Source organism: Lepisosteus platostomus, chromosome 7, assembly GCF_059453375.1.
Source record: "Lepisosteus platostomus isolate fLepPlt1 chromosome 7, fLepPlt1.hap1, whole genome shotgun sequence".
In the NCBI taxonomy this organism is placed as follows: domain Eukaryota; kingdom Metazoa; phylum Chordata; class Actinopteri; order Semionotiformes; family Lepisosteidae; genus Lepisosteus; species Lepisosteus platostomus.
In genome coordinates this window covers 5,792,631-5,808,731 of record NC_142617.1, presented here as the reverse complement: position 1 = coordinate 5,808,731, position 16,101 = coordinate 5,792,631, and the positions used below count along the sequence as shown (strand labels likewise).

Here is a 16,101-nt window from a genome sequence, read left to right as displayed (position 1 = left end):
GCACACTGTTTCAACTGAGACCTTCTTTGTGTTCTGTATAGCTTGAACATAAATTCACACTTCTAGTTTACAAATCCAAAAGCATTTTGTTTGCTTATTTTATTGCTTCCCCACATTGTCTTGATGAGGACATAAAAGAATCTACATAAACACCCAGATCCCATTCATAGCTTCCTGTGGCTCAGAAGCACCCATGTGATATGTATAGTCTACAGTATGTTCCTGCTGTCTTTGTAGGTCACAATACATACTGCAGATAGATATCAAAGAAATCCGAGTTGGTGTCAGATATATAAATAGTACTTTAAATGTAATAATTTCTGCTCAAATGTTAAATTATTTAATATAATTTCAAATATTTACACATTTTTAAAATGTATGTGCCTTTGGCATTTATCTCCACAGATGTGGTCGATTGAAAAGTCAAGACAGGAACATATTATGTGTCAAAATTAGTCAGCAATTAAAGAGTGAACAGTTTACAATGCAAAGTTACATACAACAGATATATTCCATGAGCTTTATTGCAGTTATTCCAGTTAGCGTCCTTTTCAATGTTAAAATCCAATGATGGAATTAGAATGATCTTCATCCTTTGTTCACCTTGAGTTCAGACACGTTTCTCACCTGCAATTTGATTTGATTTTAACTGAAAGCTTCATTAACTTGCTGGGGATTAATGACTGAAAATAGACACTGGAAACCAATTGCCATAAACCTGTTTTAATATTAAATTTTAAAAGAACAAAATATGTCAGAGAAATGACGGTACTTTTTTTCTGGGAATTACACCAGCCTGAAGTAAATGAATGCAAATACTCTTGTAAACCACAAATACACTCCTTATTTGATTTTGGACAGCAGTTCCCATAATGAATCACGTCCCACTGACAATCATAGGCATCCCACAGAGACATTCCCGATAACTGATGCTATGCAGTTTCTTAAAATAGATGCACAGGGGCTCGGAGGATCTGGTGGTGAGAGATGACCAGTGCTGTGCACAAGGTCTTCAGCCCACAGACATGTGTCCACTGGTGTGGCAGATTAGGATCAGTGGATGTGCTTGGGCCTGTGTGCCGCCTGACTGCTCTGTGGATGCCTGTCTCAAACCAAACGCTGCAGCAGTATCGAAATTCAATTCCTCTCCCTTCATGTCCCGTCCAGCGCCTCACTCCGTGGACACACAAGGGCAGACTTCTCTGTTCCTGCTAAATTTCCTTTAGTCGGCTTTTAAGAGACTGTCTTAAGAGGCGTCTAAGACAGAAACGAACGCAAAAGCAGCGGTTTAGAGGTGACACAGGGTTTTCGGGCGCAGCTGGAGGCCAGAACTGCTCGGCTTCATCGCCACCCGCGCAAGGCCACCACGACATGTAATAAGCACACGCGGCGAGGCACGGCCCGAAACACGCACACTGCCAGCTGCGGCGCTTCACACGAGGGTCCAGGTTTTCGAGCCCCCAGAAGCTAAACCCGTTGGGGCTCTCTCGCGCGTGCGTGGGCGTGAGTGCGAGTGGGGTCTAGAAGCGGGGGGGTCGTGCCAGTTATCTGGCCCGCTCTGCGCCCGGAGCCGCCCTGGAAGTGGCACCCTCCTCGGCGTGGCGAGAGAGACCCGCAGGTCAGCGCGTCGCCTGGAAGAGGGGGGACTGCGGGAAACGGGCCGGTGGGTGTTGCCGCTCATCTCACGTCACGGAAGCGTGGTTGTGAAGTGGTGGGGACGGAGAAAAAGTTATAAATCTCAACCCCGAGGGGAGTGGGAAAGGGATGACTGAAGCCCCTTTAAGCGAGGCGCGCTCGGACTGGATGCTCACCATCACACTCAGGACTCAAGCTAGGAATCCTGCTGTAATTCCCGTTTCTTGCTCTCTGAACGCCGGGATGTCAGTGTGCTAATCCATCGCGTTGTTAACTCTGGACCGTCACAGGGGCAGCTGTAAAAAAGGGAATTGTGCTCTCCGAACCTTCTTTGCCGAAAGGAAAGGCATTCAAGAAACGCGATGATGTATCTTGTGTTGATAGTACTTTGCGGACTCTCTGGAAGCGCACTATCAAAGGGTGAGTTTTGATTTATTACAAACTTGCTGTGTGTAAGTAGTGCAAGTTAGACAGAAACCAATTTCTCGTCGTTTAATAAAGATCCATGCAGGCAGCGCTCAGTTCGTTTGAAACAACCTACTAAAAAAAATCGTTTTAAGCAGCTCTTCATTAAGCAAATACATTTCGTTTTGAGCAGAAATATTGAATTGAGTTTGGGTTGTCGTTTTCTACGGCTTTTAATTTCTGTTTTCCTTTAAAACACACAAGAAAGCGAAGTGTATCATCATCATCACCGACCTGGGCTGGGTACTACACAGACAAATACTACAGGAACTACACTGATTTTTTTTAAAATAATAATTGTTATATTTTAACAAAGTGTAATTCTAAAATGAATCGAATAATACATATTACATCAGTTACGATTTAACTCACGATTTTTTAAAGAAGATTATACTAAGGTGAAAAATTAAAGCTGTCCGCGATTCTTTTAATGATATACCAGTGAACATCAAGGTCTGGAGTTGCCATTTCAGTGAGGCAGACAATTCTGATATACGGACTTTACAGATCACGTCCGCAGGTGCGCAACCATCACAGTTAATCCGGCCGCCCCGCGCTGAAGAGCTCAGATAACAGGGATTTTTAACCATCCTTGTTTTCGGCTCTGGTTAAATCAGAGAAGGGCGGCGTTTCCTTTGCCTGATAAATTAGTTGAATGGAAGGGCTAATGCAAATTACAAAAGGTCATGACCACTAGAAGGAAACTTTCCAATTTACAGGAACTCGGACTAATCAACACATATTACTAAAACAGGCACGCAGGAGTGAACTGGAGTAACACCGAATGATACAGTACGTGCTGTGTTAGTTAGTCCTTGTCAGTGTTGACTTGCTAGTAAATACGTAGTTGACTCATGAGCAGGTTCTTCGATTCTGTACTCACCAGTACATTGTTTGCTACCGACAAATGATGTTTGGGAACAGAAACATTTTGCCTGCTGCTTCTTCTCCTTGTTGAAATACAGCGTATATAGCCAAGTCGTCTTAAAGTTGTTCGTTGAATTCGTTTAAATAGATTCGAAGAAAATTACATTAATTATTGACACCCGCTGAATGTTATTATATGGTTGACCGAAAACATAATTTTAACTTGCTGCTTATTTGTAAAGCTTAATAAGCGATGGGAAAAAAATGAAAATGAAATGGGAAAAAATGTATTAAAATAGTCTTGTTAATTCCGTGGTCATTGATAAGGAAAACGTAGAAAGCATTGAAAAATTGACAGATTTTAACACAAACCGTTATTGTGTTCAAATTGAACACCGACGCATCTTTTCGATAGGTTCTCAATAAAACATTTTCCATAAGTAGTATTTTAAGTCTTGTATTTTATACCTAGATGAACGCAAATATGTGCTTTCGATACAATCTGTGTGTTAACAAACAACGAGCTTAAAACGAACACGCGTCAGTTGAAGAACGTTCAACACAATGGTTGAAAAATATCCGAAGCAGAAAAACAAAACTCAAAGGTCGTGAAGATGTTAAGTAAACGAATTACATAAAAAGTGTATTTTTTCCTCACGCGTTCTGATGTGATTATCACTTCACAGTGGGTGTGCTCTGTGGGATTTTAAGGGTTGGCTGGACCTCTTCTGCGTGGGAGATGCTGAGAAACACCAGCAACTGGCTTTTTCTGTGTAAATTCCGGAGATACTGTAAATTCATGTGGTAAAAATGTACGCCGGTTGTACAGCATCGCTGATGCGTTGCTCCAACGTCCGTTCATAGCCTTTCAATCCGGTGGAGACATTTTGCCCTCTCTGTCGATCTTCAGATCACTGAAAGTGTGATTTCATTTATTGCGAGAGCAACCGAAGAGTGTGTTGGTCATTCAAATGATATTCAGCTTAAAGTTCAGAGCAGAAAAAATAAATAAAATTAAAACAGACCCACTCTCCCGTTCAACAAGCGGTCTTGGGTCTTCTTTAGGATCTGTGCCCTATGGCTAGCATCACAGGAGTCTTTTCCCTTTACATTGCGGCACAGTGATAACCTTACTGCTCGAAACCCAGACCAAAAGCTCACCAACGTACCGCACTTTATACCTCAGGGGTTCGGCCAGCAGGACGCCAAGTTCCACGCAATACAGATAAACCTAAACTGAAGGGAAAAATATATAAAAAAACAACAAACCGCTTCCCACCCTTTTGCCCTCTCCTCCCAAAATTCAAGCCGCTCACCGCGATTCGTGAAAATGCCTTTCCACCTGTTCGGTTTCGAGAAGAATGGCGAACAGCCGGGAGGGAAGACTAATGAGGCTTGAAATCTATGCGGCCCGCAGTATTCAGCGGTGTGATTGATCAGCCTGGTGTGCGGGTTCGAGAAGGTCAGGGCTTTCTGTGCGTGAGTGATCAGGCACTGGCGACCGTTCTGCTCCAAAGCGATGCGGCACCGAGCGGACTGGGTTAATCAGAAAGCCAGCCGGCCTTAAAAAATTTTTTTTCCAATTTTATGGGGGTGTTTTATTTTTATAGGAATACGTACTGCGTAGGACCAAATGTACAGTACTTTCGAACTCCGATTATTTCAGTGTGACTATTCTGAATGAACCGCAGCGATATCCTCTGAACGGCCTTGCTTTGTCGTGTTTTATCTCCTGGAAGGGCATGCATGTCTTTCTCACAAGTCCTGGCCTGCAGAACACAGCGTCACAGACTCGGGCCGTACAGTGGCCACTTAAACGTACCGTACCCGCTGAGCAGGTGGTTATCCGTCCGTAACACGGTAAGAAAACAAACTACCAAACTTGGAAACCGTATGAGAAAGCAACACGGGGACATCATGCCTCGCTGCCGTGGTAAAGCAGTGTCGAAGGGTGTTCCCACTCGTGATAAACGCATTCCGGCGTGCTCGCATTTACATTTGCGATGTAACACGCCGCACTGCTGCTCGCGGGGCTGAAGCTGTTGCCCCTTGCGCACTGTGAATGGGGCTCAGTCAGGTGCAGGTCACTGTGCAGTTTGACCACTGCTTGACTGACAGCATGAATGAAGAAGCTCATCAAGGCACTAAGCCTGTCATAACGCCCATACTGGCTGAATGGTCTGATGTCTCCACCAGCCACGGAGGAACTCTGATTCCCTTGTACATGCTGACAGTAGGGGTGTCTTCCCGTTGGCTGTCCTGCTGGGCACTTGTCCTCAGAGGCCTGTGAATGGAATATTAACTAGACCTTAAGCGTTTTCAGTTGCGAACGTGTCCATTTTTTTTATTGTCGGGGGAAACGCAACACTGTTCTATGGACTGTTAAACCGAAAGCTAAACATAGAGCTTCAGTGTCATTTCCTTCACTAGAGTGAAAAATTCTAAGCTGTTTTCCAACTTTTGGGGTGGAGTCACACAATTATTTCTTTGAACACACGTGACCCGTCTGGTCGGTATGAACAGCCAGGTCTCGACTATCCTGTCCGGGTTCTGGAGTCCCAGCATGTGCACTAGAGCACCTTGGAGAAACCCTTCTTTGCTCTGGCACAGTTAGGCCAGTAATTTGCTGTTGTAGCTCATTAAGAGCCGAGCTGGGTTCAAGCTTGCAGGCACACTTGTACTCCAGGAGCAGGTTTGGAAGCCCCTATATGGAAAAATACAGCAGTCGCTGCCAGTGACAATATTCAGTGTTAGCTTTCATTTCTCGTTAGCTTGAAATTCGGTAATTCATGCAATTTCTTTATTTTACTGATAGTTGCACTTTATTAGCATAAAAATCAGAAGGCAGTGTATTAGTTACATAAATGCAATAAAAAGATTGCATAACACCTGTAGGTCTATATCACAATAAGTACGATTGCTTTGATGTGAGGCTATTTTTATCCGATTGTTGTCTTTTTGGGGTGTGTGATTACCTCTGGATGCAGTTGCTATTGTCTGCCTTTGTCATTCTTTGCCAGAGGCCTCTTTTGTAAAAAGGTTCACATCTCTGTTGTGAAACGGAATGGACTGTTTTGAAAGGATCCCCGAAAAAGCACATCAGCTACATGCTGTGAGGAGGCAGAAGACTCGCTCTGTCAAGTAGGAGTTTCTGTGCCGGTGATGAGGCTCTGCAAGGAATTAGGAGAGGGTTTGCTTTAATAGGTGGTCTTATCGCTGCCACTATCGTTCTTTCCTGAAAGCCAGACACAACTCCAGTTATAAAAACATGTCACATTGACCTTCATCCACTTAAGGTGAAAGAAACTTCCTTTTAGTGGAGCTGCACCATCTGAACAACGGCTGCACATCTACAACAAGGGGGATTACCAAGTTATTCTGAAAGAAATGTTTACGCAAGGTTTTTTTTTCCTGGAGAAAAAAAAATATCCGCGATACCAGTCATAATTCCTCCAGAGTGAATAAAAATAATAATTATAAACTGGGGGCATAATACAGCGCAGTTTTCCAGAGGTGTCTGGGAAAGAGATATTCCTGCCATGTCATCCCTCCAGGATCCCATTAGGTGAGGTTTCTGTTATGGAATGTTGTGAGAGGTTATCTTTCTGTGTGGAGAAAAATGGATGCTTTCTGCAGTGTTTTCTTAGGCTCTGGGGAGCAGGACTGGGCCTGCAGTTGTAAGAAAACAAGGTTGAAAGAGTGGACGAAAGAATGATTTAGTCTTCCATTGATTAGATAGCAGACCAATCATTCTGCTGTCAGGTCTGGACAGAGTAATCTATTAAATGTCATTATCGTGTGCTCCGTCATCTCCCCAGGAACTTTTTGTTCGGAAGGGACGGTTTTCTGAGAACCTGTTACATGGGCTACCCCAGAAGAACACTTCGAATTACAGGGAGGGATGACGATGATTTTTAGTAATGGAATTTTTATGCAAACTAAAGTCATTTCAGATACGAGATAACAAAAAAAATACATTTTATATAGTGTTCAGGTGGTTTGCAAATTAAAAATTTAACTTGATTTCTTGCATTACAAACAAAAATACTAGCTATTCTGTGAAAATAATTGATTCATTGTACTGCTGAGAAAATAAAATAAGCCTGAAATGACATCAAACCAGATTTAAAGCATTAACTGTGCTGTACACATCCTTCCTAAAAGAGACTGTTCATTATTTGGTTTCACAGAAAAACAATTTCAATCATTTTTCCTCTGAGGAATGTCTGGGGTACTGTTTTTAGGAAGTCTAGCTGTCTCACAATTCCTAAGAAAATGGCTGAACAGGAACAAAAATGTGCATCTTATTTCAAGCATATTTTTTATCTTAGAAGTGGTCAATGAAGACAAAAAAGAAAATGTAAAAGCTAAAGAGTGAATAAATTGCATTTTGGAAAGGCGTCTGGTTCAAATGCTGTTCATCCAGAAATTTACAAGGTTGTAATGGTTACGCTGCTAGAGATGGAGCTTGGTTTGTAGCAACACATGCAATCCTAAGGATTGCTTTGCAAAAACAGTGCAAACTTTTCTAAAAGTTCTAAAAGCATTAAGGAACACCCAGACCACCTAACAACAACAGGAAGAACTACATTATTGTTCTTAGTACACTTGCTTGAAGCTATTTATTTGTTTTAAGATTTTGCCTTTGCTCATGAACTGGCTGTTGAATACATATTGTCCTTGTGAATGTGGTGTGGTACGTGGTGAAGTCAGCCTTACACAGAAATCAGAACGCTGCTGATTTGGTAGGCCAAGCACAGCAAGGCTGTTAAAAAATAGTGAAGCTTAGATCATTTTTATTGTATGAAAGTTCATGGATTTTCTGGAGATCCATCTTTTCTGACCACTAAACTGTCTCTCCAGATTGTACAATGAAGATCTTTTAAGCAGAGCTTCTTTGTGTTCTGTATAAGTATGAATTTATCGGGGGGGTCATTTGCATCCGTTATATGTATTTCTATATAAAGAAATAACATTATCACCAATAAACATTCGATGAAAACAATTATCTCCTGTAATGCTCTTGTATGGTATTTAACTGATGGCTGTGATTCATGTTGTGCCTTTAAACAATATTAAAGAGTGACAAGTGCCAGCTAGATGCCACAGTTTCTTTTTTGTGAGAGACTGAAGAAAGGAGCTCTCTAAACTCAAATTGCCTGCCAACAAATCCAGCTAAATGTTTATGTTCTCAGTGGGTTTCTCAACCGAAAGAGAAGGACAGCAAGCTGCACGTTCACACTAGGTTAGAAATTCCCGAGAGCCTAACAACCACTCAGTACATAAACAGTTCTATAAATAACCAATAAAGGCACAACTGAGTGACATTAAGTTTTTACACACTACATATTTTGGGTAAAAATAATTCTGTAATTACCAGCGGCATCATGGTGAATCATTTTTCTTAGAAGTGCATTGTCCAATGTCAGGCCACTAAACAATTTCCTCTTTTCATGATTTCTGTGTTATAGTCACGTTACTCTGTGAATCCCTGAGGAACCCTGTGCTCTTCTAGAAATGTTCAGACCCTCATTCTTTCACGTGCAGCTGGAGTTTAAAGTCTTGCCTCTTGCAGCAGCATATGAGGACATGAGAAAGTTTCAGACAGCGAGACGCCGTGTGTCACTGGTTTTTAAGGGTTGGTTGTGGACCTGAAAATCTCTTTTTGGAGAGGTCTTTGGTAGTTCAGCTGCAGCGGTTCAGCATAGTAGTTTGCTCCAGACTCCTGCTACCCTTTGTGAAAATCTTAATGCACTCCCCCCCTCAGGCCCTCCTGTGTCTTTGGGCCACTGTTTTCAGTTATCCATTTCGGATCGGACCACGGAACAGCCTGGGTGGTACCTGCTTGATGGGGCCCGTTCTATCGCTCGGGAGGTGGAGCAGGTACCTCCTTCACCTTTCCAGCTGGCCAGCCTCTCCCTGACAAAGGCCCTTGCCATGGTGTGATCGCAAGCACATGGGTGTTGGGTGGAGTTCGCCAACAGGGAGAGATCACAGCTGGTAACAGTTGCCTGTAGTGGCGGGGGGGCCACCATGTCTTGCTAGCTTTTAAAGTTTCTTCCTGCCGCACCTGTTCAAACTGCAAAGGAACAGGAAAAGATGTGTTCCGCCTTGAGCGAGACAGTCTAGCCTCCCTCTCTGCCTCTCTCTCTTTCATTCCTGCCCTCTCCTTCTCTTCTTTACCCACCTCTGCAGCCAAATCACTGGTATTTCACTCGTTCGTTTTATTTTTCAGTGCGGACTTGACCTCTGCCGTTTGAATGATGTTTCATTGACTAGCACAGCTGAAATCCTCATTTTTAGTTTTTAGAAGTACTAGTGAGGAAGTGTTTTGAAATGTATGCTTTTGAACTTAGAGTATTTGGATAAGCTCTGAAAAGAAATGGCATGTAGACTCTCAGGCTTATCAATTATTAGAGCATAGGCGCTTGTCATTTTTTATCACAAACCACCTAGGGGACAGCCTCCAATCTTTCAGAAAGCTGGTGTTCATGAATTCATGAAAAAGAGCAACATTGTGATTAAGATGATCTCCAGGTTTTCCCAGACACAACTAAGGTCAGGCCTGTTACAGTACTTTTATCACAAACAGTTATGTTCTAATGTTAAAAAAATATTTTCACAGATAACAGACAGCATATCAGTCTGCCTAATATTGTCCCAGTCCTGTGTTGCAGTTTGGATATAACACCACTTTATAAAAACACATGAGTTTAAAGAGCAGCAAAGTGTACTTACAGTTATGCATCGTATGATTAGAAGATAATCAATTGCAATGTATTATACAATAGTAATCCTGTACTGCAATCAGCAGTGATTTTGTATTGGTTGTATATGGCAGTACCAGACATCTGCAGTCAGTGGCACATGTATCTGCACATGTTTCTTGCTTTTCTCTGGAAAATCAGACACTGTTAACAGCTTTGCTTGCTCCTTTGCAATCTGGACCCTTAAACATACTCTGTAGGTGTTGCCACATTATCTGAGAGCAGCAGCCAGGTTGCTTACAAATAACCATCATCACAAGCTCCACTGCTGCTCCATAGCAAGCTAGCAGCTCATGGCTTTCATAGTCTTCTGACTGTGCAGAATAAACGCCGATGTTTGTTTGATTAAAATGACCCAGGAGGTCTAGTAATAGAAACCATTTTCTGCTGCACGATTCTAATCGTTCAAAACTGGTCATTTAAGCCTTCTTTGATAACCTGTCCCACCAGCTTGTACAAACCTAGAGAATTATGTGAAAGGTGTTGTGATAGCAAATGACATGTGTCAGCTCAGGGATTAGCATGGGTTCGACAAGCGTCGGATAGCAGAGAAGACCAGTTATGTCAGTAAACACAGCTTGAGGCTCGAATCCCGTAAAAGACCCCTAGCAGTGTTTTGTGATCGACAGCTGGTCAAATGTTGATCTTTCCTCCTGTGGAAAATGTGAAGCTGGTGTCCAAGCTGTCAATCTAAAGGCACTTCAGGACTTATCTGGTGTTTAGACAAGAACCTCAGGTTAACCACTGTCTGACAAACTTCTGAAACCAAAGCCAGTGTGGAATGTGGTCCGCACTGTTCACTAAGCCCAACAGCTAAAGCAAGGAATTGAAATGCCCTAGTCAAATGTTCAATCCAGGTCACCCCAGGAGCATATTGAAGAGTACTGGGCTGCCATATGTTATAATGTGTTTTTTCTGTTTGCTACATCCCTTTATAGTTAACGTATAGCAATTGTTGACAATCCCTTCCATCTTCTTCCAGTCCCGAGATCCAAAGGAAGGCTAAGTTCGCCTGTGCTGAGTGTCCTTGGTAGACAGCTTGTCATTGAGGCCAACCAGACTCTGCAGCTGCAGTGCAAGTAAGTACAACAGCTTCTGTGATTATTTGTATTTAAAGGAGGATTTAATTTAGGAATGAAAAAATTGCCCATAGTCCTGCGTAGGATTGTTTTTTATCAGCATTTGGGGAGCAGTTAATGCTAAACAATGGTAAACAGTTACTGCTAATGCAGTCAGCTGTTTCTACTGCTCCCTGAGTGGATTTGTGTGCCTGGCAGATGCTCTCACAGACTGCGGAGACACCTGTGACTCTTACAGTTTCAGTGGGAATGATCTCGGCCGTCTAGAAGAAAGAGGCCACATGAAAATGAATAACTAGGAAGAAGGCTGCTTATCTTTCTAGTGAAGAGCAAATATAAAATACTTATAAGTAACACTGACAAGCAGGCCAGGGACTCACATGCACCCATGGAGCACAGGCGAACAAGAAGTGCATTGTGGGAAATTGTCCAGTGTGCTTGACATCTGTCTGGGCGACTTGTTCGGTTACTCTGGGTAATCTGCTGTGTCCCCTGTCTGTTCCCTGCAGGGGCAGGTTGGAGCTCTCCTGGGCGTATCCGGAGCGAGTGACTGTGGGCAGACAGAAGCTGAATATCACAGGGAATCGCTGTGGAAGAGGCAAAGAGCTCTACTGCAGCACCTTAACCCTCGTCGCAGCCCAAGCTCAGAGCACTGGCTCCTATAGCTGCAAGTACTCGCGGAAGAGGAAAAGACAGGCAACTGTGTATGTTTACATCAAAGGTAAGGGGCTGTGTTAAAATATATATATATATGTGTGTGTGTTAAATACAGGTGAGAGAGTACTGAGCTACTGTAAATAAACCCATGCTAATTTATTAATAAAAGTCCCCAAAGTGCTCCATCCCCTGCAGAAGAGGAACACCTATCTAACACCAATGTGACAATGGCACATGGCATAGGCTCAGGGTGGCCATTAGGCAGGATGATGGGATTAATAACCCTACGCTTTAGGAAAGTGTTTTGGGATCTTTCACAACCAAGTGGGGAGGACCTCAGTGTAACATCTTGTCCAACTGGCAACACCTCTAGCACAGTTTTACTGGACACCATACTGGAGCTTGAATTCAGAAATTCTGGTCCACCAACACCTCTTACAGCAGCAACCTGTTTTTTTTCGCTGGAGGTCTCCCATCTTTGTCTGACCAGGCTCAGCCTTGCTGAGCTTCTGGGACCTGAGGAGATCAGGCTACAGTGTGGTAGTCCTGCAGTCTGTTGGAATGTCTTCCTTCCACTGGGTTTCCCTGAATTAAAAGTAGTATTTTCCTGCATTGTGGCATCCCTTACGTCACAATACGTCTCTGATGCCTACAGACTTGAACTATTCCTTAATGTCCGATGCAACAGTGAACAAAACTGCAAAGCTGAAAAGATCTTCCCTTCACTTTCTCTGGTCTTGGGGCATTGCTCTCACTCTTTTGACACAGATCCCAGAACATAAGGCGTTAGGAATGTTGTCAGACAGAAGTCTGTTCCAACATACAGCACTGCCTAAGACGTTTAAGTGCTTCATACATATGCAGCGGGCAAGACCCAGCAGGCAAGAAACACAATGATGACACTACAACAAGAATCCATATTAAATCTTCATCATTACGTTCCTCTGACCTTGGGAATCGCTGCCGTCGAGCCCTCATGGTGTTTCCTGCAGTCGCACATGGTCTCGCCCAGCTCCGGGGTGAGCTCCATCAGGACCAGGGAACCAGCCCTTTCCTACTCTAGTGCCTGGCTCTACTTGGCCCGCAGGTTCCAGCAGGTCTGGCTCCCCTTTTCAGTGTGACAGATGTTAATCTGGGGCTTCTTAACGTGCTTAAGTTTTCCAAAAGACACCTGAAATCCTGGACTCTAAATCCCTTCATGTCTTTCAAAGCTAATGGAGTGCTGTTTCACAGTACTCATCTTTGTTAAGAGTGTTTGTTTGCAACATCTTCATATATATAACACACCTTTATTAAATAGTATATGCACATGCTTTGGCAGCCTTTGTCTGTTGGTTGATATGTAAAAGCGAAAGTAAAAGCTAGGTATCTGTGTAGGCACTGCTGTGTATATACACATGGTTAACGCTTTTGATGAGACTGTTGTACAAGTATTAGACATCTTAAAGACCATCAAGAGTTACTATTTAAACTTTGTTACAAGCACCAACAGTTTACTCAATGCCATAGTGTTTTCTGCTATTATAGCAGCTTTATTTATACATGCTTGGTCTAACTGAGAAGAAACCAAGCTTTTCCTTTAGCAATATTAGGTCAGAATCCTCCAGACCGTGTACACAGCACCTCAAGGTAAAGTACACACGAGCAGCAACTGTGGTGCTGTGCTAGGCAGTCCATCGCATGCAGCTATCAGATCTGACTCTTTGTCAATCACTCTTATAAGTTATCAACCTCATTTACTTCTCATCCATGAAGCTAATAAGCGACTTTTGCACTTCAAAACACAGCTTAGAATGGAAAGAGCTTCAGTAGGAAATTGCCACAGGACTGTGCTGTCCCACAGAGTGAGACAAAAATCCCGGGAAAACTGGCACAGCTGCGTTAGACCCGTACGCTTGGGCTCGCTCCGGGACAAAAATAGGTGATTCTGAGAGGTGATCAAAAAATAACCCACAGGAATGCCCAGCAGCACTTTTCCCAAGACAGCCTTCTTATCAGCGCTGGCTGCCCGTTTCCTGAGGCTGGGGGAACTGGCAGGGAGCGGGGAGGAGCTCTCTGGGCGCACCGAGCTCAAGCGGGGCTCTGTCTGCCGACACGGCTCCTCGGCAGCTCCTCCTCAGGCCAGCTGATGCTCCCCTGCTCCGCCGTCAGGAAGCGGCTGCGCTCCTCTCAGCTGGCCTGGGGCTCTGTGAGGCGCATGAGGGAGTCCGGGCCCGCTCGTTGCTTCTTCTGGTCCTCTCACTGCTGCTCAGCATCGACTGCTGAGACTGTGCGCCAGTTCATTTTTAGCTGCTCTTTGGAATCAGCATGTAAAAGGAAATATGGGATTAAATAGTCCTTGGGGTACTTTTGTTGAATTTTTTTTTTCTTTTTCTTCTCCCGTTGCTCCAACGAACAATGGATGAACAACACCCAATACCTTAAATGGCACAGGGCATATCACAAAATGGCAGAGAAAAAGAAAGCAAGCCCTTGAGCTGTTTTCACAGCACAGCTGGGACTGGAGCCCTGGGGGAAATGACTGTTTGTAAGCCAGTGCACTGGACGTACTGAGTGCTGGTCTTTCACTACTTCTTTAATAACTTCTGTTCTTACTAATGGCTGCACTATATAAGTGCCTTCAAGGAAACTACAATGCTATTTTAAAATAAAATTTGATAGTACCAACTATATAGAATTGTAAAGAACACCAAATTCTTTTTGAGATTTAGCAACCCAAAATGTATCTGGCCTACAAATTAAACATTATGAATGACCTTAAGTGACACCACATTAAACAGGCCGTTTTTTAGTGTCATACAAATAATCACACCAGCATTACTGGAGAGAAGGTGGCAGTAATGGCTCTGCTCGAGGGGCCTGGCTTCCCCCCCTGCAGCCTGGGAGCTCCAGGGAGGTGTCGCCCTGTCCCACACTGCCAGTTTCAGCACTGATCCTCTGTGGAACAGCTCCCACTCGGAGAGGCAGAGAGAGGGGCTGTGACTGCGAGCGCGGTGAAGCCCTCAGCTCAGCCATGGTGCGCCGGGAACGACGTTTCAAAAACGGGCTCTAACAGGCTGCAAAGTGCCCTCGCAGTTGACTTTTCTAAACTGTAAGCTGGTTGACCGTTTGGCTGATGTTTCAAATGTTTTTACATGCCGAACTCTGAACTGTGAAATGAGACTGTGTTGTGAGTGAGGATATGCAACTCAAATGTTTTTACGCACTGTTTGGCTGCTTTGGATGGGAGCCTGTAGCTCTTTTTCTGTTTTACCCATGAATGAAATATTCTGCGGCGCTGTCCGGGTAGTTACCTGGGTGTGTCTCTCGCAGATAGCTCCAGGCCCTTTGTGGAGCTGCACAGTGAGAACCCAGAGGTTGTCTACATGACAGAGGGCAGTGGGCTGATCATTCCCTGCCGAGTGACTGCTCCAGACATCACCGTCTCCCTGAACAAGGTGGGTGATTGAAGGCCTTCACTGGCCTGTGTCCCGTGTCCGATTGCTGTCTGGATGCGATGCGTACAGCAGCACATGTCCTCACCTCCTCTTGTGTGCTGTGTCTGACAGCAGTCGCACAGCAGTGCGACTGATCAAGATACTTCTGATCAAGCTGATGAACAGTGGAGGTCTGGAGAGACTCTACAAGTGTGGTGGGCCTTCTATGCCCTGGTATTTCCAGTTAATCCGCCATGACTCAGGCAGTCAATGATACTTCCTAAACAAAACAAAGAAAATTAGCTCTTATCTTTGCCCTGATTAGTTTTTCTTTGATACTTCTTGAAAAACATCTGACGGATTAGAGGAAAACCATATGTGAAGACTCAGGACCGAATTGTCTGAGGCGTGCGGTTATTTTTAGCACAATCCAAACAAAAGGGACTTTATAGAGATCCGGCAGAAGCCCTGTGAGAATACGTCTACAGAAAAATAAAGCGCTGTCCCCCACATAGTGACTGGACGCTAAGCCTTTAAAATAGAGCAGCCAGAGACGGCACATGAGGCTCGGTTTCTCCGCTGTGGCGCGGCCTTGGCCATCCAGGTAGGTCGTTTCTCTCTGTTAGCCAGTGCGGAAGGAGGCCAGCGCCGCTTGCTGTGAAAATGCGGTGGCATTTCTCTCTTCCCCTTCACTAAGCAAGAAAATCCCCCTGTGCCTGCGAGCCGACCAGGCACTGAGAACCCCAAGGTCTCATCACTCCGCCTTCTCACGTCCTCCTCTCTCTCTCCGGGCGCGCTCATCTCTGCCGCATGGGAAAGACCACCGGAGACAGGAAGCCTTACTTTCCTTTTTCCCTGGGCTTGAAGTACCCTCCAGCTGCCGCCTGGAAGGGGCAGGGAATCGCCTTGATTTCCATAATTGATTTTGCAGATATATCCGTGAGTGCCGTGCGACTCAGATAAACTGTGAGCTGGCATTGGATGCGGAGCGTGGGTAAAATCAAAACTTCACTCACTAATGTTACTGTGGAACGTTTAGGTAAAGGCAGCACTGGGTTTTTAACATTTAAAATGGAAGCTGCATAACCCTTTTCCATTAATCCACACTACTGCTCATTTTATTTTTTATTTGGCTGCTCATTTCATCTAGAGCAACTTATGACTGCCATGTATTTATATAGCAGGATATTTTACTGAAGTAATTCAGATGAAGTA

General features: G+C 44.2%; 1 protein-coding gene across 4 annotated transcripts in view; it reads left to right on the top strand.

Moving 5' to 3' along the window:
* Positions 1–1,632: 1,632 nt before the first annotated feature.
* The window catches only part of flt1 (fms related receptor tyrosine kinase 1), a 58,861-nt gene continuing 44,392 nt past the window's right edge, over positions 1,633–16,101 (top strand). For all 4 annotated transcript variants that reach the window (XM_088638839.1, XM_088638837.1, XM_088638838.1 and 1 more), the window contains exons 1-4: positions 1,633–2,055; positions 10,717–10,813; positions 11,323–11,534; positions 14,783–14,907. In XM_088638839.1, coding sequence (XP_088494965.1) covers positions 1,998–2,055; positions 10,717–10,813; positions 11,323–11,534; positions 14,783–14,907 — 492 coding nt within the window. In that variant the 5' untranslated portion in view covers positions 1,633–1,997. The remainder of the gene's footprint in view (positions 2,056–10,716; positions 10,814–11,322; positions 11,535–14,782; positions 14,908–16,101) is intronic.